This window comes from Mustela putorius, unplaced genomic scaffold (genome assembly GCF_011764305.1).
Source record: "Mustela putorius furo isolate JIRA1106 unplaced genomic scaffold, ASM1176430v1.1 tig00000174_pilon_pilon_pilon, whole genome shotgun sequence".
Lineage (NCBI taxonomy): Eukaryota > Metazoa > Chordata > Mammalia > Carnivora > Mustelidae > Mustela > Mustela putorius.
In genome coordinates this window covers 1,250,295-1,271,501 of record NW_025421304.1, presented here as the reverse complement: position 1 = coordinate 1,271,501, position 21,207 = coordinate 1,250,295, and the positions used below count along the sequence as shown (strand labels likewise).

At 39.5% G+C, this 21,207-nt stretch overlaps 2 protein-coding genes and 1 long non-coding RNA gene across 4 annotated transcripts in view; 2 read left to right on the top strand and 1 right to left on the bottom strand.

The window, feature by feature from the left end:
- LOC123391031 overlaps positions 1-11,842 on the bottom strand; it is a 35,317-nt gene extending 23,475 nt beyond the window's left edge. Inside the window, exon 1 of the long non-coding RNA XR_006605672.1 lies at positions 11,727-11,842. This is a non-coding gene — a long non-coding RNA (uncharacterized LOC123391031). The remainder of the gene's footprint in view (positions 1-11,726) is intronic.
- Positions 11,775-21,207, top strand: part of ZNF566 (zinc finger protein 566) — a 29,968-nt gene continuing 20,535 nt past the window's right edge. For both annotated transcript variants that reach the window (XM_045076555.1, XM_045076553.1), the window contains exons 1-2: positions 11,775-11,973; positions 20,793-20,863. In XM_045076555.1, the coding sequence (XP_044932490.1) occupies positions 11,958-11,973; positions 20,793-20,863 (87 nt within the window). In that variant the 5' untranslated portion in view covers positions 11,775-11,957. The remainder of the gene's footprint in view (positions 11,974-20,792; positions 20,864-21,207) is intronic.
- Positions 12,147-21,207, top strand: part of LOC101684181 — a 95,392-nt gene continuing 86,331 nt past the window's right edge. Inside the window, exons 1-2 of the mRNA XM_013062795.2 lie at positions 12,147-12,184; positions 20,793-20,863. The gene's annotated coding sequence lies outside the window, so the exon portion shown is untranslated. The remainder of the gene's footprint in view (positions 12,185-20,792; positions 20,864-21,207) is intronic.

Here is a 21,207-nt window from a genome sequence, read left to right as displayed (position 1 = left end):
GGGCTCTCTGCTCAGCAGGGAGCCTGCTTCCTCTTCTCTCTCTGCCTGCCTCTCTGCCTGCTTGTGATCTCTGTCAAATAAATAAAATCTTAAAAAAAACAAGTTGTGGGAGTCCAGGGAGGAATGCCTGGGTGGCTCAGTCAGTTGAGCATCTGACTTCAGCTCAGGTCATGATCTCACAGTCCTACAATTGAGGCGCATATTAAGCTCCAGGCTCGGCGGGTAGTCTGCTTGGGATTTTCTCCCCCTCTCCCACCTCCTGCTCTACCTGGCCACCCACTCCCCACACCCATCTCCCATAGGCACAGCTAGGACCCTCTTTTTTTTTTTTTTTAAGATTTTATTTATTTTATTTGACAGAGAGAGAGATCACAAGTAGGCAGAGAGGCAGGCAGAGACAGAGGGGGAAGCAGGCTCCCTGCTGAGCAGAGAGCCCGATGCGGGACTCGATCCCAGGACACTGAGATCATGACCTGAGCCGAAGGCAGTGGCTTAATCCACTGAGCCACCCAGGCGCCCCCAGCTAGAACCCTCTTACATCCTTCAAATCCCCTTCAGTCGGCCTGACAGAAACTGCTGACATTTCTCAGGATGTCTAGCCCCTCTCCTCCCCTGGAGAGTGAATGAACTCGGTCCTACTTGTTGCTCCACTCTCTGTGCAATTATTTGCTGCCCTCATCACTGGTCAGCCCAACAGCAGGGGAAAAGACTAGAAAATAAGAGGATTAGGGGCACCTGGCTGGCCCAGTCATTACAGCATGGGACTCTCGATCTCATTGAGAGTTCAAGCCCCAGGCCAGGTGTAGAGATTACTAAAAAATAATAAGTTTTTAAAAGAAAAAGAAAAGAAGACGATAGATTCCAAATGCTTGCTAATTATCTAAATATAGTTCTCTGTAATTCTGTATATATTTGAAATGTTTATAATAAATAAAAAGACAACGAGAGGGAGAATGATAAAAATTGAGAGCACAAAATTTCAAAAAAATAAAGAAAATTTCCTAAAACTATACATTATGAATCTCCATATTAAAAAACAGTGTCCTGGGCGCCTGGGTGGCTCAGTGGGTTAAGCCGCTGCCTTCGGCTCAGGTCATGATCTCAGGGTCCTGGGATCGAGTCCCGCATCGGGCTCTCTGCTCAGCAGGGAGCCTGTTTCCTCCTCTCTCTCTCTCTGCCTGCCTCTCTGCCTACTTGTGATCTCTCTCTGTCAAATAAATAAATAAAATCTTTAAAAAAAAAAAAAAAACAAACAGTGTCCTTCCAAACAGTTTTTTTTTAAAGATTTTATTTATTTATTTATTTATTTATTTGACAGACAGATATCAAAAGTAGTCAGAGAGGCAGGCAGAGAGAGAGGAAGGGAAGCAGGCTCCCTGCTGAGCAGAGAGTTCGATTGCGGGGCTGGATCCCAGGACCCTGAGATCATGACCGGAGCAGAAAGCAGAGGCTTTAACCCATTGAGCCACCCAGGTGCCCCCAACAGCTTTTTTTTTTTTTTTAAAGACCCATAATAATGCATATCGTTGTTAAATTTCTTAATTCCGGGGATAAAAAGAACATCTTAAGTAGAGGAAAAAAACCTGTCCTATACAAAAGGACAAGTATCCAAAGGTCACAGAATTCCCAGCATGGACACTATCTTTAAATCTTTAAATAGTACAAGGCATTCAAAATTCTGAGGGAAAAAAATGTTAACCTAGAAGTGTAAAACTAGCTAAATTATTAATCAAGTGAGAAGACAAGATAAAGACATTTTTTTCATGCAGGGACCCAAACACTTTATCCAGGATATTATTGGAGGATGTATTCCACAAAAATGAAGTACAGTTGACCCCTGAACAATACAGGGGTTAGGGGTACGGACCCCATGCAGTCTAAAATCCTCTGTAACTTTTGACTCCCCAAAACTTAACTACTAATAGCCTATTGATGACCAGAAGCCTTACTGATGACAAGCAGCTGATTACACATGTTTTGTACATTATATGTATTATATACGATATTCTTACAAGCTAGAAAAAAGAAAATGCATTTATAGTACCATACTCTCTCTCTCTCTCTCTCTCTCTATATATATATATATATATATATATATATTCTAAATATATATATACTTTTTTTTAATGCATACAGAAGTGGACTCCGGCTGCTCAAATCAGTGTTGTTCAAGGGACAACTGCAGTAGCTCAAGAGAAAGGAAGAGATGATAGATATCAAGGGCAGAAGGAACTCCACACAGTAAAGTAATGTAGGAAAATGCCCAAGAGGATTATAAGATAATATCCCCGGAGAACAGCTAACTAACAGGTATAGACAAAATAAAAAACTTGAGGAATGTCTTCAGAAAAAAAAAAAAAAAAAAAAAAAAGCCAAAACAAAAACCTGAATTAGTTTTCCTGTTGCATTTGACTACATAACTCCTCAAGATTACTGAGAGGATATGTAGTGAAGAATTAACTTTCCCCCAAACTTTTGTCTGGGCTCCTAGATGGTAACCTCTAAACCTTTACAATTTACCAAGTGACAGGAGAGTCTCTGTTCATGGTAGGCCCCAGCTCTGATACTTTATGATAACGAGGTGACTTAATGGTGGACCTCTCAACAGTTTATGCTAAGGAGATGACTCAGGGTGGGGACTGGCCACACTGAAAAGCCCAACTGTGTGATTAGACCTTTGGGGCTTTGAGCCATACAAACCCCTAACCTCTAGGGGGTGGAGGGGGCTGGAAATCAACTTTGTTCACATGGATAATGACTCAATCAGTTGTGCCTATGTAACGAAGTCTTGATAAAAACTCTGGACATAGGGGCGCCTGGGTGGCTCAGTGGGTTAAAGCCACTGCCTTCGGCTCAGGTCATGATCTCAGGGTCCTGGGATCGAGTCCCACATCGGGCTCTCTGCTCAGCAGGGAGCCTGCTTCCCCACCACACCCCTCTCTTTCTCTGCCTGCCTCTCCATCTACTTGTGATCTCTCTCTGTCAAATAAATAAATTTTAAAAAAAAGAAAAAAAAAAAAAACTCTGGACATAGGAGCACCTGGGTGGCTCAGTGGGTTAAAGCCTCTGCCATCCCCTCAGGTCGTGATCTCGGGGTCCTGGGATCAGGCCCTGTGTTGGGCTCTCTGCGCGGCGGGGAGCCTGCTTCGCCCCCCTCTCTCTCTGCCTGCCTCTCTGCCTACTTGTGATCTCTGTCTGTCAAATAAATAAATAAAAAATTTTGAAAAAAAAAAACAAACTCTGGACATAAAAACTTGAGTGGGCTTCCTGGGTTGGCAATACTCCATGAATAATGCCACTCACTGACATCTGAGGGTAATACACCCATGGAGATGCAGAAGGTCTGACATTTCGGACTATCTAAGTCCCAGATTCTGTTGTGTGTCTTTTCTTTTGGCTGGTTCTGATTTGTATTCTTTTGCTACAATACAACTGTAACAATAAGTACAGTGTTTTCCTGAGTTCCAAGACTTGCTACAGCAAGTTATCAAAACTAAGGGCATCTATGGGACTCCACATTTGTAGGCAGCTGTCTAAAAGTGAGGGTAGCCATGGGGAGCCCTGAGCTTGCAGTTGATTACAGAAGTCTAGAGGATTATGCCCTTAACCTCAAGTTTGGGCCCCACTTAGGGCCTTTGTGCTGGCTGTCTTCTGCCTAGAATGGTCTTCTCCCAAATTTCCATGATTCTCTCCCTTCTCCCCTTTCATACCTTTGCCAGATTTGACCTTCACAGTGAGATCATCCCTGACAACTCTATGTCAAGTCGCAACTCTCCTCTCATTCTTTATTGCTTTTTCTATTTTATTGTTTTCTGTACCATTTATTGCCATCTGATCTCATACACAGTTTATGTATTTGATTACTATCTCTTTCAACCCTCTACTCTCTTGCAATACTACATAGAAATCTCAAGGATGGGGGATTCCTGTTCATTTACTGATGTATCTTGAGTGTCTACTGTATAATTAGCACTCAATATATATTCACTGAATAAATGGACGTTATGGTAAAACAGAAAAAAGGCCATTTCATTTATCTTCTTGTAGGACAATAAACTGGGCTAACATTTTTGAATAGCAAGCAACTTTTATCTGTCAAAATCATAAATACATTTAACTTCTGACTCAGCACTTCCAATTTTGGGATTTTTCATAAACTAGTACATACATGCAAAACCATCTACACAAGTGTGTAGTAAGGGCAAGCTTGGGATGCTCAAACCTTACACATTTCAAAGAAAGGACTGGTGCTTGACCAGCTCCTGGCAGACAGCCTCTGAGTACTTGGGATAATCCTTCCTAATAAAGGTGTCTTTGAATCTCTGAAAGCTAAAGCCACACCAGATAGTTTATGTTAACAACGTGATTTATGGTGAATACCTGTTTTTGTATGCCTGGGGTATTGAGCTATGTTGTATCAGTTTGACCTTTGGGGGACTAGAGCCTGAATAGCTAAGGTCATTCATCTGAGTGTTCATCCCCGTGTGACCCACCCGCAACAAAAACTCTGGATGCCAAGGCTCAAGTAAGCGATCCTAGTTGGTAACACTTTGCAGGTGCTGTCACATATCACTGCTGGGAGAATTAAGTTCTCTCTGCGCAACTCCACGATGAAAGACAACTGGAAACTTATGGCTATTCTCTCCTGGGTCCTACCCTATGCTCATTTTTCCTTTGCTGGTTTTTAATCTGTATCCTTTTCCTGTAATAAACCATAACCATGAATATAACAGTTTCTCTGGGTCTTGTAACTCCTTCACCAAATCATCAAACCTTAGAGTGACCTTGGAAACCCTCAAAATAACCAGGATATTGTAAATATGATATTGTAAATATGTTAGCATAAGCCTGGAAATAATCTAATGGTGCTGGGGAAACTGGATATCCACATGCAAAAGAATAAAGTTGGGCCCTACCTTACACCATATAAAAGAATTAACCTAAAAGGGATAAAGGGCTCACACAAAAAAGCTAAAACTATAATACTCTTGAAAGAAAATATAAGGGAAAATCTTCATGACATTAAATTTGGCAATGATTTTCTGAACATGCCACTGAAAACACAGGCAACATAGGGCTCAGTAGGTTGGGCAATCAACTCCTTATTTCAGCTCAGGTCATGACCTCAGGGTCATGAGACTGAGCCCAACATCGAGCCTTGCACCCGGCTCCATGTCAGGTATGGAGCCTGCTTGGGATTCTCTCTCTCCCTCTCCCTTTACCTCTGCGCCTCCCTTCTCACACACTCATTCACTCTCTCTAAAAAAAAATTTAAAAAGAAAAGCAAAGGCAACAAAACAGTTAAATTGGACTTCCTCAAAATTAAACTTTTGCACAACAAAGGGCACTATCAACAGGGTGAAAAGATAATCTACAGAATGGAAGAAAATATTTGCAAATCATGTACCTGTTCAGAATATATAAAGAACTATAACTCAATAACAATAAAACAACTCAATTAAAAAAATATAGCAAAGAATTGGGGTGCCTGGGTGGCTCAGTGAGTTAAGCCTCTGCCTTCAGCTCAGGTCATGATCTCAGGGTCCTGGGATCAAGCCCCACATGGAGCTCTGTGCTCGGCAGGGAGCCTGCTTCTCCCCCCCCCCACCCCGCCCAACTCTCTCTGCCTGCTTTTCTGCCTACTTGTGATCTCTGTCTGCCAAATAAATAAATAAAATCTTTAAGGGGGAAGGGGGTTGGGGAGAAGGGGGTGGGATTATGGACATTGGGGAGGGTATGTGCTTTGGTGAGTGCTGTGAAGTGTGTAAACCTGGTGATTCACAGACCTGTACCCCTGGGGATAAAAATATATGTTTATAAAAAATAAAAAATTAGGGACGCCTGGGTGGCTCAGTTGGTTGGACGACTGCCTTCGGCTCAGGTCATGATCCCGGAGTCCCGGGATCAAGTCCCGCATCGGACTCCCAGCTCTATGGGGAGTCTGCTTCTCTCTCTGACCTTCTCCTCGTTCATGCTCTCTCTCGCTGTCTCTCTCTCAAGTAAATAAATAAAATCTTTAAAAAAAATAAAATAAAATAAAAAATAAAAAATTAATAAAAATATATATATATATATAGCAAAGAATTGAATACACACATCACCAAAGAAAGATATATAGATGGCCTATGAGTACACCAAAAAAATGCTCAACATTATTAATCATTAAAAAAATACAAACCAAGGGGCGCCTCGGTAGCTCAGTGGGTTGAGCCTCTGCCTTTGGCTCGGGTCATGATCTTAGGGTCCTGGGATTGAACCCCGAGTCGGGCTCTCTGCTCGGCAGGGAGCCTGCTTCCCCTTCTCTCCCTGCCTGCCTCTCTGCCTACTTGTGATCTCTCTCTGTATCAAATAAATAAATAGTATCTTTAAAAAAATAAAAAATACAAGCCAAAACTACAGTGAGACACCCTTTATACCCATTAGGATGGCTGTTAGCAAAAAAAAAAAAAAAAAAAAAAAAACCCAGATTATAACAAGTGTTGGTGAAATATGGATAAATTATGATGAAATACGAAATATGGAGAAATTAGAATCCTTATGCAATGCTGGAGGGAACGTAAATTGGTGCAGCCACTGAGGAGAACAGTATGAGAATTTCTCCTCAAAAAATTAAAAACTTAATTACCATATGATCTAATATTTCTACCTCTAGGTATACACACAAAAAACTGAAAGCTGGGCTTCAAATACATATCTTTACAGCCATGTTCACAGCAGCATTATTCACAGTAGCCAAAGGATGGAAACAACTCAAATGTCCTTCAACAGATAAATGGATAAACAAAATATGGTATAAATATACAGTGAAATATTATTCAGCCTTGAAAATGATTCCTTTTTTTTAAAGATTTTATTTATTTATTTGACTGAGAGAGAGAGAGATCACAAATAGGCAGAGAGGCAGGCAGAGAGAGGGGGAAGCAAGCTCCCTGCTGAGCAGAGAGCCCGATGTGGGACTCGATCCCAGGACCCTGAGATCATGACCTGAGCTGAAGGCAGAGGCTTTAACCCACTGAGCAACCCAGGCATCCAAAATGAATTAAATTCTGATATAGACTATAACAAGGATGGACCATTAAAATATTGCATGCCAAGTTATATAATCCAGACACACAAAAATATTGTGTGGTTTCACTTCCCTGAGCAGAACCTAAAACAGTCAAATTCATAGAGACAGAAAGTAGTATAATGGTTACAGGATGAAGGGAGGGTGGACAGCTAACTATCATTTAATGGGTTCAGAGTTTTAAGTTTAGGGTGATGAAAAATTTCTAGAGATGGATAGTGGTGGTGATTGCACAATAATGGGAATGTACTAATGACACTGAACTGTACATTTTAAAAGGGTTAAAATGATAAATTTTATCTTTTTTTGTAAAGATTTTATTTATTTATTTGACAGGCAGAGATCACAAGTAGGCAGAGAGGCAGGGGGGCGGAGGTGGGAGCAGGCTCCCCACTGAGCAAAGAGCCAGGTGCACAGCTAGATCCCAGGACCCTGGGATCATGACCTGAGCCAAAGGTAGAGGCTTTAACCCACTGAGCCACCCAGGGACCCCATGTTTTTTTTTTTCTTAAGATTTATTTATTTATTTGTCAGAGAGAAAGAGAGAGCAAGCACAGGCAGACAGAGTGGCAGGCAGAGGCAGAGGGAGAAGCAGGCTCCCCACCAAGCAAGGAGCCTGATGTGGGACTTGATTCCAGGACGCTGGGATCACAACCTGAGCCAAAGGCAGCCGCTTAACTGACTGAGCCACCCAGGCATCCCCTATCTTTTCTTTTTTAAAGATTTTATTTATTTGAGAGTAAGGGAATGTCAGAGAGCATGAGAGAGAGGAAGGTCAGAAGGAGAAGCAGACTCCCCACTAAGTAGGGAGCCTGACCTGGGACTTGATCCCAGGATTCCAAGGTGATGAACTGAGCCAAAAGGCAGACATTTAATCAACTGAACCATCCGGGCTCCCCAATGGTAAATTTTAATCTTATGTATAACTTCCATAATAATTAAAAAAAAAATGATTGGCCTATAGTGGAAACAGACTTGTTGCTCATAAGTCAGTAAATGTTGAAGCCATGGTATGGATAAGGGTGTTCAAAAAAAAAAAAAAAAGTACAGATTAAAAGAAGATGACCAAGGACAGAATCGAACTTTAAAAAGATAAGGGGAAAAAATGACAATGAATAAAAACATACTTATTTTCATAAATTTATACATAATATAAAGAATATGTCCCAAAAAAGTACACAGTGAAAAATAAATGCCCTTCTTTGTCTCTACCTACCTTCTTGCCCTCAATGGCTGCCACACAAATCACTTTTATTAGTTTCTCTTGTAAATTTCAGTTCTTTATGCAAATACAAGTATTTATTCTTATCCATTTCCCCCCTTTCTTATACAAAAATTAGAACAGTATAACATAAGGTTCTGCATCTTGTTTTTGTTTTTATTTAATATATTTTGGAGGCTTTTTGTATCAGGCCATAGACAGTGTTCTCAGTTTTTCTTCAATTACATAATGTTGCATTATGCTCAATTATTTATTTATGGCTGATTTTCAATATTGTAAAGACTGCTATATGAATAGTCTTGGATATACATCACCATAGCTATATGATAAAAATCTCAGACTGAGATTGCTCAGTGAGAAGTTAAATGCAATTGGAATTTTTTTTTTTAAAGATTTTATTTATTTATTTGACAGAGAGAGATCACAAGTAGGCAGAGAGGCAGGCAGAGAGAGAGAGAGGCAGAAGCAGGCTCCCTGCCAAGCAGAGAGCCCGATGCGGAACTCGATCCCAGGACCCTGAGATCATGACCTGAGCCGAAGGCAGCGGCTTAACCCACACTGAGCCACCCAGGTGCCCCTGCAATTGGAATTTTGAAAGATGTTACCAAATTGCCTTCCAATAAGTTTGTACCAATCTGCAGGCCTCTAGCAATATAGGTTTTCAAACTGGCGGAATTTTTGCCACTCTAGTCCGTAGGAATCAGTATCTCTATACGGTTTTAATGGAATTTATTTGATTATGAATGAGGTTGAGCATATTTTCATACATTTGAGAACCTATAGACTATGTTCTGTATACTATTTGTTAATCTCTGTTTCCGTTCTTACTTGGTTATTAGTTTTTCAATCAATTTTTTTTGGTGTTCCTTATTTATCAGGGAGGTTAGCCATTTGTTTGCTACATAAAATGCAAATGTTTCCAGTTTGTCACTTTAACTTTTTTTTGTTTTTTTCATTTAGAAGGTATAATTAATCTTAGAATTTGAAGTTAAAAAGGCCTTCTCCCCTCCATGGTTATAAAGTAATTCACTCAAGTTTTCAGTCTTTGTAATTTAAGTTTTCAGTTTTGAATTTTGACCCATTTGAAGTTAACTCTGTATTCATAATCCACTCTCTTTTTCCTAAAAAGTCTATCAGGTTGTTCCTATTACCTTTATTGAAAAGTTCACCTTTTCCCCATTCACCTCAGAGGGTATCTGAGCTGCCCCCTTCACCATACACTAAAATTTTTTATTTGGTTCTATTTTTGGATTCTCTATTCTGTCCCACTGGTCTGTCCAGTCAGATGAACTTTTAGAATTTTTGAACTTTTAGAATATGTTCTGTTATCATAAGATTAGCCCCATGTTTTGCCCCACATTGCTTTTTTTTTTTTTTTTTTCTTCCAGCCTATTCTTGCCTTTATTTTCACATTTGAACTTTACTTCTTAAAAAAGTATTTAAGTTGGGGCGCCTGGGTGGCTCAGTGGGTTAAAGCCTCTGCCTTCGGCTCAGGTCATGATCCCAGGGTCCTGGGATCGAGCCCCACATCGAGCCCCACAACGGGCTCTCTGCTCTGCGGGGAGCCTGCTTCCTCCTCTATCTCTGCCTGCCTCTCTGCCTACTTGTGATCTCGGTCTGCCAAGTAAATAAATAAAAATCTTAAAAAAAAAAAATTTAAGTAATCTCTATACTCAATGTTGACTTCAACTCATGACCCCAAAATCAAGAGTCATATGCTCTTCCGACTGAGCCAGCCAGGCACTCCCCTATTTGAAATTTACCTATCTAGAGAAGATATTATTTTCAGAGGGAGGTTAAATTCATAAATTAATTTAAATGACATTTATAACAAAGGATTTCTATTCAAGAAAATGGTATAACTTTTCATTTAAGTCTTTATCTTCATAAGGTTTTAAATTTTTACTTAAATAGGTTTTATTTATTTCTTGCTAAGATTATCCTGAAAATTTTTATCCTATTCCAAGGTTTTGTCTATATATATAAAACTTACATGAATTTTAGACTTTCTTCTTTTATTTAAAATTATGTTGGGCACCTGCCTGGCTTAGTCAGTGGAATATGTGATTCTTGACCTCTGGGTTTTGAGTTCAGGCCTCATGATGGGTGTAGATCACTTAAAAACAAAATCTTCAAAAAAATAAAATATAATAAAACTATGTTAAAGCAACTGTAGTAAATTACTTGGAGAAAATACCTTTGTAATTAGGTGTAATTAGGAGCAACCTATTTTTATAACCAACAAAATCCACCTGGCCTAGGGGTAACCAGAGGTAATTATTAGTTTAACTGAGTAGGCTCCTTGAGAAACTTTAAACTTACATTCCTTGATCTAAGACCAGTTTTTTCTTAAGAAAATGGGAATTCACTTCTCTGACATTTGCGGTGGTCGACACTACCCTTCCCACTTGACTCCTTAGTCCAGAAATTCATAACTCAGTTCGCTTAGACCTACACCCCTCCCTCAGGACACTCAAAAGAACACAAAAGACTGAAATGCTTTGTCTCTAAGGTGTGTACGCTAAGCAAGAGCAAGAACCCCATTAAAAAAGAAAAAAAAAAAAGCTCCTTTCAAACAGCCTTTCTATTTTAAAAAAACAATGCTACTTTTATTTCAATTTCATAAAAATGCTCTTTATTACAATAATAACAATACATTATTATAATAATGCTATTGTTTTTACACAAAAGTCAAGCTTTAGCTCAATTATGTAAACTTTCTCCCATCAAATTAAAAAAAAAAAAAAAAGTCCTAGGAAAATCTATCCTTGTTACTGTTTTACCATTGTGGCTCAGCCATTACTCTCCGAGATAGCATCCCAGCCATACATACAGTGATACTTATTTAAATAACCCATTACATTCTCTCTCTCTCTCTCTCCCTCTTTCTCTCTCTCGTCCCGTTTCTTCCTCTTTCTACGACCCGCAACATTCTAAATCACACACACCGTGAATCTCACTACTTGCTCCCTGCAAAAGCTGTCTCATCGCCCCATCATCGTCCTCAGGCCCTGACTTTCATACAGAAATTAGTAGCACAGAAAAATACCAGCCCTCTTCGTAACCTCGGAAACCTCTCCCTTCTGGCTTCCACAACCCCGTGTCAAGTTTAGCAGTCCCGCCTTCTCCTCCCCAATCCCACCGTAAGTTTCTAATCGCCTTCTTTTCGGCCACCCCAGCTTTCAGTCTCCGGAGCTCTGGTCCCACAACTCCTCCGCGCTGAGAAACCAACCGCAAGCCAAACTCACGCCCCAACAAAGGCCAAAAAGGCGACCCAGGCCGCCTGCGCATCTTTGGACGCAGAGACACTCCCAAAAGTCTCGTGGGGGTGCAGCGAGGCACAAGCTGTTAAGAAACAAGACGAATTTCAAACCGCCCAACGCTTTCTCCGCTCCGAACTACATTTCCCAGAAGGCTCAATGGAGCGAATTATCTTACCTAAACCAAACTAGCCCTCCTCTTCCTGAGTCCGTATCCTGGGGATAATACGGTGGGTCGGAGAAGGAACCCGATTTCAAACACGTCGGAGTGGCCTTCCTTGGAAGCCACTGCCTAAGGCTGAACCAGGCTCTGCGTGGCCTCCGGTGCGCGGTTCCATGAGGGGGAGCAATCCTTTAAGCAAGCGGGGCTGCAGCTAACCCCTGATAGAAAACCAGGCAACCGGGAGCCATGTTGCTCGCCGCAGGTAACTTTTTGACTACATTTCCCAGAAGGCTCCATAGCGTCATTGAGATTCTCGCGTGAATTCAGCCTGAAAGTCACGCGCTGGAGGGACCCACAGGTCTGCAACTGTTGCAGCACTTGTGGGGCGTGCTACTGTTTTTGGAAGCTTGGAAGGCCTGAGGTGAGGATCCGCAGGAGAGGGCGGAGCCGGAGGCTCGGCTTTGTACTGCGGGGTAAGTTAGATTGAAACTATAGGATTGTATCTGGTGGTATGTGGTGAATAATCGTGTGCTTGTGACTATCTGTTCCTATGGTGAGTGTGTGCTTCCAGTGATTACCAGTGTGCAGCCCAGTCTGGGAGCCCGTGACTGTGCTGGTATGATTGGAGGGGACCCGGTGGTGTGTGTATGTGATTTGGGAACACGTGCGGCATTGTGTATGAGGTTGTGGGGAGTGTGTGACTCGGTGGATGTGATACAGCGTTTGTCCCCGTAAGGGTGTGCGATCGTGCGACATTGACGGTGTGCTGCAGATTACAGGTGGGGGTACATGTGAATATTATGTGGTTTTATCTGTGGTTAATGTGACTGTGACTGTGCGACGATCTGCAGGTGTCATGTGCTTGTGGCAGTGTGGTTGTGACTGAATGTCCTCTTGGTAAATGTGTGATCGTGCTCATGTGACCATTTGAGGCCCTGGGTGTGTGGTCCTGTTCCTTTAGTGGTGGGTACCTCTACCTCTATGTCCCCGTGGTGTTCGTGTGATTATGATTGGGTGACTGGATAAACGTTATGAGTTTTTTTCATTTAGTGGTCTACCTAAGTATCATAGTGTATTTTTCCCTCATTTTAAAACTTTCACAATTGCTATCATATTGTCTCTTTTCTTTTGTTTTTATTTGTAGAACTATGCTTTGGGGAATTATCATATATAGTAGTTGTTCATTTGTTTTCTTTGCTATATTATATTCTGTCCTTCGAAGTATACCAGTTATTCATCCCTTCAACTAACCATAGGCGTTTGAGCTATTTCTAGTTTCTGACTTTATAAACAGTGCTGCCACAGCATTCTTTTACAGAGGATACAGGTACATGAATTCATCTACCTGACAATGGAGTTTCTGGGTCATATGACATCTTGCACTTTACTAAATAGTACCAAAATGATTACCTAAATGGGTGCACAAATTTATGCTTGCACAGCAATGTTTGAAACATCTCATTGCTCCATGTCCCTAACAAAACATGGCTCTGATAGTTTTTTTAAAACACTTTATGACATATAGCATATATAAAGTACACAAATCTTAAGAATAGAGCTCTATCACAATTTCCTAAATGAACATTAAGAACTTTGCCAGCACTCGAGAAGATTACTTCATGCCCCTTCCCAGTTATTTCTCCCACAATCCCTGTTCAGAAGTCACCACCAATTACCCATTCCTGAACTTTTATATAAATGGAATTGTATAGCATGTGCTCTTTTATGCCTGGTTTCTTCCACTTTATTTCTGAGATTCATCCATGTTGTTGTACTTAGTTCTCATTACATATGGGGATATATTGTAATTTATTAATTGCTTACACTATTGATGGACACATGATGATTAACAGTTTTTTACTGTATTGCTGCTATGAACATTTTATGTTTTTGGTGAACATGTAAACACTTTTCTCTTGGCTAAATACTTAGGAGTGGAATTGCTAGATCATACAGTGGGCATATATTTGATAGAGACTACCAATCTGTCATGTGGTTGTACCAATTCATCCAGCAATATATGAGAGTTTCAGCTGCTCCTCATCATCTCTGTTTGATATTGTCAGTCTTTTATTTTAACTATTCTGGTGGTTGTATAGTGGAATTTCATTGCACTCTTACTTTTGTTTCCTGATGGGTAATGATGTTCAGCACCTTTTCAGAGTTTTATTGGCCATTTGGATATCCTGTTTCTTAAAGTGTCTGTTTAGGTCTTTTTGCCCACTGTCCTTTAAAAATTTTTTTTCTTCATTTTAAAAAAACTTTATTTTCATATCAAAAATATAGTGTAAAGAATTCCCATATATTCTTCACTCAGGTGCCCTTGGTACAGTGATAAAAATTGGAAAAATTTACATGGATATAAGACTTTTGACTAACTTACAGACCTTATCGAAATTTTGCTAATTGTCTTCTCAGCAACCTCTTCTTTTCCAGGATCCAACAGCAGATTCCCACATTGATTTAATTATCTCATCTCTTCCTATCAGACATCGTTCTAAACTGTTCTTTATCTTTCATGACCTTGATACTTCTGAAGAGTACTGGCCAGTTATTTTGTAGAATGTCTTTCAATTTATATTTGTCTGCTTTTTCCTCATAGTTAAATTTAGACCAGACTTTTTTGGCTAAAAGATCACAGAAATTATGTTTCTATTCTTCTCAGTGTGTTCTATAATGCTATCAATATATTTCTTACTGGTAGGTTAACTATGATCACTTGGTTAAGGTGGTATCTGCCAAGTTTCTCCTTCGTAAAACTACCATTTTTCTCTTTTTAATTAATAAGTATCTTGTGCAGAGATGCTTTGAGACTATGCAAAAATACTGTTCTCATGGGGGTTTCTGGATGACTCAGTCAGAGAACATGTGACTCTTGATCTTGGGATCATGAGTTTGAGCCCCATGTTCAGGGTATAGAGATTACTTAAATAAACTTTAAAACAAAATACTATTCTCATCAAATTTTCACCCATTAATTTTACCATCCATGGATCATTCTTGTCTGTAACAAGTATTACTGTGATGTTTATCTAGTGGTGATCTTCTCTTTTGATCATTCTTTCTATACTTATTAATTTAAATTCTGTAAAGAGCTATCCTTTAGGGACGCCTGGGTGGCTCAGTTGGTTAAGCGGCTGCCTTCGGCTCAGGTCATGATCCCAGCGTTCTGGGATCGAGTCCCGCATGGGGGTCCTTGCTCGGCAGGGAGCCTGCTTCTCCCTCTGCCTCTGCCTGCCATTCTGTCTGCCTGTGCTTGCTCTCTCACCCTCTCTCTCTGATAAATAAATAAAATCTAAAAAAAAAAAAATTATATAAAAAAAGAGCTATCCTTTATTCCTTGTGTGTTTATTCAACTATTTATTAACTCCTGGGTATTTATTGTACTCTGTGAGTTTTAACCCATTATTATTGTTATATATTTTGTTGTTCAAATTGTCCCAGATTTGGCCATTAGGAACTCCTTCAAATTAGTTCCTGTGTCCTTTTAACATGGCATCATTTTTGAGTACTTTCTTATGCTTATGTGTATCTTTTCCCATTTTCCTAGGTTTTTAGCCCTTTGTCCTTTGTGATTAGTGCTTTTTTTTTTTTTTTTTTGTATCTCGAAAAGAAATCTTTATATCCAAGTTCCTGAAGATATTCTATTTTCTTTCAGAAGCTTTATAGGTTTGGCATTCGTATTTAAGTCTGTGGTCCACCTTGAATCAGTTTTTGTGTATGGTATTATTGAAAACACCATCCTTGGCCATCTGAAATATAGGAGGCTTTTATCATAAGTCAGATGACATAGATGTGGCCCTCTTTCTGGACTACATTCTGTTTTATTATCTTTTGTCAGTGGCACTGTCTTGAAATCTATAGTATTAGTCCTTCAACTTTTTTTCTTTTCTTTTTCAAGACTGTCTTGGTTTTTGTAAGTCCTTTTAAGTGATGTCAGAATCAACTTGTTGTGGTGTCTGGGTGGCTCAGTCATTAAGCAGCTGCCTTCGGCTCAGGTCATGATCCCAGGGTCCTGGGATCGAGCCCCACATCCTGCTCCCTGCTTGGAAGGAAGCCTGCTTCTCTCTCTCCCACTCCCCCTGCTTGGGTTCTCTCTATTGCTGTGTCTCTCTATGTCAAATAAATTAAGTCTTTTTAAAAAAAGAATCAACTTGTTAATTCTCACCAAAAAATGAAAAGTCCTTTTTGGGGTTTTGTGTGTGATTCTATATGTTGAATTGGGGAGAACTGCCATCCTATCAATATTGAATCTTCCAATTAATAAATATGGTGTATGTCTACATTTTTTAAGGTCTTTAATTTCTCTCAATGGTTTGTTGTAGTTTTTCATGCACATCTTTTGTTAGATTTGTACCTGGGTATTTGACATTTATTGTTGAAATTGTACATGGTTTTTAAATTTTTCTTTCATTTTCCAGTTGTCTGTTTCTAGAAGTATGGTTATTTTTTGTATATCGTCCTTGTATCTAGCATCTACAAAACACCCACTGTATATGCTATTTATCAAGTTGAGGAAGTTCTCTTTCTCATTTGCTAAGATTTTTACAATTATGAGGGCTGAAATTGGCAAATGCATTTTCTCAATCATATTTTTTTACTGTTATCATTAATGTGGTAAATTATCTTAAGTTTCCTATCTTGAACCAGCCTTTCATTCCTGCAGTAAAACCTATTTGTCTGTAATGTATTAAACTTTTCAAGAATTTGACTGGGTTAGATCTGATATTTTATAGTATTTCTGCATGTATGTTCATGAGAAATACTGGCCCATAATTTTTTTTTCTTTAATGTCTTTGTTTTCTCATCAGGCTTATATTAGCCTCATAAAATGAGTTGGGAGGAATTCACTGTTTTTCTATTCACTACATATAAGACTAAAGGTTTTCCTTAAATTTGGAAGAATTTGCTGGTGAAGGTGTCTGGGCCTGAAATTTTCTTGATAGGAAGATTTTTATTTACTTATTTTATTATTACTTTTTAAAGATTTTGTTTATTTATTCGACAGAGACACACACAGTGAGAGAGGGAACACAAGCAGGGGGAATGGGAGAGGGAGAAGCAGGCTTCCCTCCAAGCAGGGAGCCAGATGCCGGGCTCGATCCCAGGACCCTGCGATCATGACCTGAGCCACCCAGGTGCCCTAGTTTACTTATTAATTTAGAGAGGCCTAAGCAGGGGGAGGAGCAAAGGGGGAGAGAGTAGAGGGGGAGTGCCAAGCAGAATCCCAAGAATCCCAAGCAGACTCCATGCTGAGCACAGAGCCCCACACTGGGGCTCAATCTCAGGACCCTGAGATCATGAGCTCAGCTGAAACCAAGAGCCAAATGCCTAACTGACTGAGCCACCCATGCACCCTGGAAAAAAAAATTTTTTTTAAGATTTATTTATTTGAGGGGCGCCTGGGTGGCTCAGTGGTTAAGCTGCTGCCTTTGGCTCAGGTCATGATCTCGGGGTCCTGGGATCGAGTCCCGCATCGGGCTCTCTGCTCAGCAGGGAGCCTGCTTCCTCCTCTCTCTCTCTGCCTGCCTCTCTGCCTACTTGTGATTTCTCTCTGTCAAATAAATAAATAAAATCTTTAAAAAAAAAAAAAAAAGATTTATTTATTTGACAGACAGAGATCACAAGTAGGCAGAGAGGCAGGCAGAGAGAGAGGAGGAAGCAGGCTCCCTGCTGAGCAGAGAGCCCAATGCCCCGATCCCAGGACCTTGGCAGAGGCTATAACCCACTGAGCCACCCAGGTACCCCTCACCCTGGAAAATTTTTAAACTGGAATCAATTGACTTCTTCAGATGTTTCAGGTTTTTTGTTTTGTCCACTTTGGAATTTTTTTTTTAAAAGAATTTATGTGTTTCATATAAGCTTTTAAATTTAATAGCATAAAGTTATTAGTATTCTTTGATTATGTTTTTATTTTTTATTTTTTTAAAGATTTTATTTATTTATTTGACAGAGAGAGAGATCACAGGTAGGCAGAGAGGCAGGCAGAGAGAGAGGAGGAAGCAGGCTCCCCACCAAGGAGAGAGCCTGATGCGGGGCTTGATCCCAGGATCCTGGGATCATGATCTGAGCCGAAGGCAGAGGCTTTAACCCTCTGAGCCACCCAGGCGCCCCTCCTTTTTACTTCTTATTTAAACTCTTACTGAGGCTTTTTATCAGTTAATCAGTTCAGATATTAATTATTTTGCAATCTCTTTTCTTCTTCAGAGGCTCCACTTACATATATGGTTCATATTTTAGTTATGTCACTTCTGTTCTTTCTGTTTTGTTTTTCCTCTGCACTTAGTATGGGGTTTTTTTGTTTTTGTTTTTGTTTGTTTTTTGTTTTTGACTTGTCTTTGAGTTCAGTAGTTCTGTCTTTTGCTTGTCTGGTCTCACGTTAATGCCATACAGTGACTTCTTAATTTCTTTTTTTTTTAAGTTTATTTTATTTTATTATTATTTTTAAAGATTTTATTTAGTTGTCAGAGGTGGGAGAGAGCACACAAAAAGGGGGAGCAGGAGGCAGAGGGAGAAACAGACTCCCTGCTGAGCAAGGAGCCCAATGCGGGACTCGATCCCAGAATCCTGGGATCATAACCTGAGCTGAAGACAGATACTTAACCAACTGAGCCAGCCAGGCATTCCTATTTTATTTAGTTTTTTTGGTAATCTCTATACCCTATATGCAGCTCAAACTCACAACCCCAAGATCAAGAGTTGCATGCTCTTCTCCCTGAGCCAGCCAGGTGCCCCAACTTCCTGACTTCTTAATTTACTGATCTAGTTTGTCTATTTGATTCTTTTTTATAGACTTCAGTTCTGTTTAATTCTTTCATTTTATCCATTTGCCTATATTTTAAATTTTTTTAACATTTTAATTATAGCTATTTTAAATTATTTGTTTGCCAGTTCTAATATCTGAATTGTCCATAGTTCTGCTTCTGTTTTCTGGTTTTCTCTCCAGTCTAGCAATTTTTACTTGGATGATAGATACAGTGTCTAAAACAATCCTGGAGGCAACCACTACCTACGTCTAGCCTTCTCATTATATAAGAAAAATTAGTGCTTTTCAGGTCTCTGTTAACTAACAGACAAATGCAATTATTAACATACAGGAAATTTTCAGGATATGTTGGAAATAATTTAGACATTTTATTAAAAGACCGGCTTATTTGTAAGAGTACAAAATTCTCAAAAATGTTATTTATTAGATTTCAAAGGACTCTCTTGTCTGTAGTATTATCTTTTGGTAGTGCTCCATACCCGAGGTATGGTTATTTTGCAAGCATATTCCAGTCTTGGCCACAGAGATCATTGGCTTTACAAGGGAGGAACAGATCTCTAGATGGCAAGAATTCAGCCAGAGAGGATATGCTCTGAGGGTTGGGAGTGTAACAAACAGTATGGACTATTGAAGTAAGAATGTTCCTGCCCATTCTACCTGGAAGATGCAGCACTTGAGGATGTCCATTATGAGAAACCAGAAAGGGGGACTTAAAGTGAGAAGTATGGGAGAAGGAGTCCTGTTTCCAGGTCTTCCTAGATTACTGTTGATTCTTTAGTATCTAGCACAATGCCTGGCACACAATAGATTATGTTGGTTTATTTTTTAAAAAGTACTAAGAGCTTAATAAATAGTAATAATAATAAATATATTAAAGGAGTGCTTTCAGATTTTAAAGAAGAGACATTTGTGAATTACTTTGGTTTTTGTTTCCTGAAATAGATATATCCCTGAGGGAATGCAGTGGATGTTTGGGGGTAGAAGTACCCATTAAATAATTGATAACAAGGTTCTACTTCCTGGGCAGTGGATTTTACATGCAATTACTCTTTTTAAAGATTTTATTTATTTACTTGAGAGCAAGTGTGCACAAGGAGGGTGGAGCAGGGAATGGGGGTGGGGAGGGGCTGGAAGGAGCAGGGGAGAGGAGCAGAGGGACAGGGAGAAGCAGACTCCCCACTGAGCAGGGAGCCTAATTTGGGACTCAATCCCAGGACCCTGGGATTGTGACCTGGGCCAAAGGCAGATGCTTAACCAACTGAGACACCTAAATCTAATACATATCAATAAAAAAAAAAACCACCACATTTTATTAAACATTTCAGTATTGATCTCAAATTCATTTACTCCCCCTTAAACAATTTAGACTTTTATTAGTATTTTAGTATAACATTCTTTAGGACATTGTAAACATCTTAAACATACAAAATATATGCAATTATTACGGATTCTATTACTTAAAACATTCTAAAGCATCAATGATAAAGATTTAGTCAATTTCTACACTTTTAAATTTCTTCCTATTGCTATGCTTATTTAAATGTGTTCCTAAAGTTTTTGTAATATTGCTTTGTTTGCTTTTCTGGATTTCACTTTTCTTAAGATAAGATTCATTAACCCCCAAAAGTCTTCTCAAACTGGGCAAGATTAGAGGATCTGGTTCTTCAACGAGTTGTTTCTTGGTCAGGACCTGAGACCTGATTGTACAATCCAAGATCATTAACAGCTGTTTTGAAAGTGTATATCCCAACTAAAATGTATATGAACAACTTTTAGGAGTTATTCAGAATTCATATAAAGGTAAATGATCTATATACAAGGATATTTATTATTTATTACAGTATTATTTGTTATAATGAAAGGAACCAATTCAAATGGTCCTGGGCAGCAGATTGGTTAAATGAATTAAAGTGTATCCATTTAATGAAATAAATGTAGCTAAGGGAATTAGGTAGCTCTGAATGTACTAGTTGGGATCCAAGTCAAGACACATTAAGTAAAAATAGCAATATGTGTAACAGCGAGTATAATATGCTATCATTTGTGTAAAAAAAAATTGTATCTTAGTGTGTATATGTACTCTGTATTCTCCAAACCATATCAGATTATTGAAATCTGTCCTCCTCCAGTCAGACTAAGGTCTCTAGAATATGGGATAATGAAAGATTTTTCTCACTGATTCCCCTCACTGAAAGATTTTTCATTTTTCTCACTGATACCCCTCAAGTGTTTGTGTGGAGTGAGCAGAGGGAAATGATCACTCTGGGAGCTATGAGGCAAGTCGGATCTTACGTAGCTTCTTTTGTCTTCTCCAGCTTTGCCCTTTTCCAAGAAGAGCCCAGAGGACAACCAGCCTTTTTCTGCAAATACCAAAGCCATGGCTCAGGTGAGATGCTGTTTCCTTTTTGCTCAAATAGAATCATTTTACCCCTAGTAATATGTAAATATTTGCTTCCCTCATCATGATATTTTTGGCGCATAAAAAAGAAAACAACTTTCAGACAGTTTAGTTAAAAGCAATGTCAATATCAAAGTTTTCTTACCCTTGCTCTAAAGAAAAAGGTCTCCAGTATGTCAATTAAAAGAATGTCTTTCAAGGAAAGGAAAAATGAAGCGGGGGGAATCAGAGAGGGAGACAAATTATGAGACACTCTGGACTCCGGGAATCAAACTGAGGGTTTTAGAGGGGAGGGCAGTAGGGGAATGGGTGAGCCCAGTGATAGCTATTAA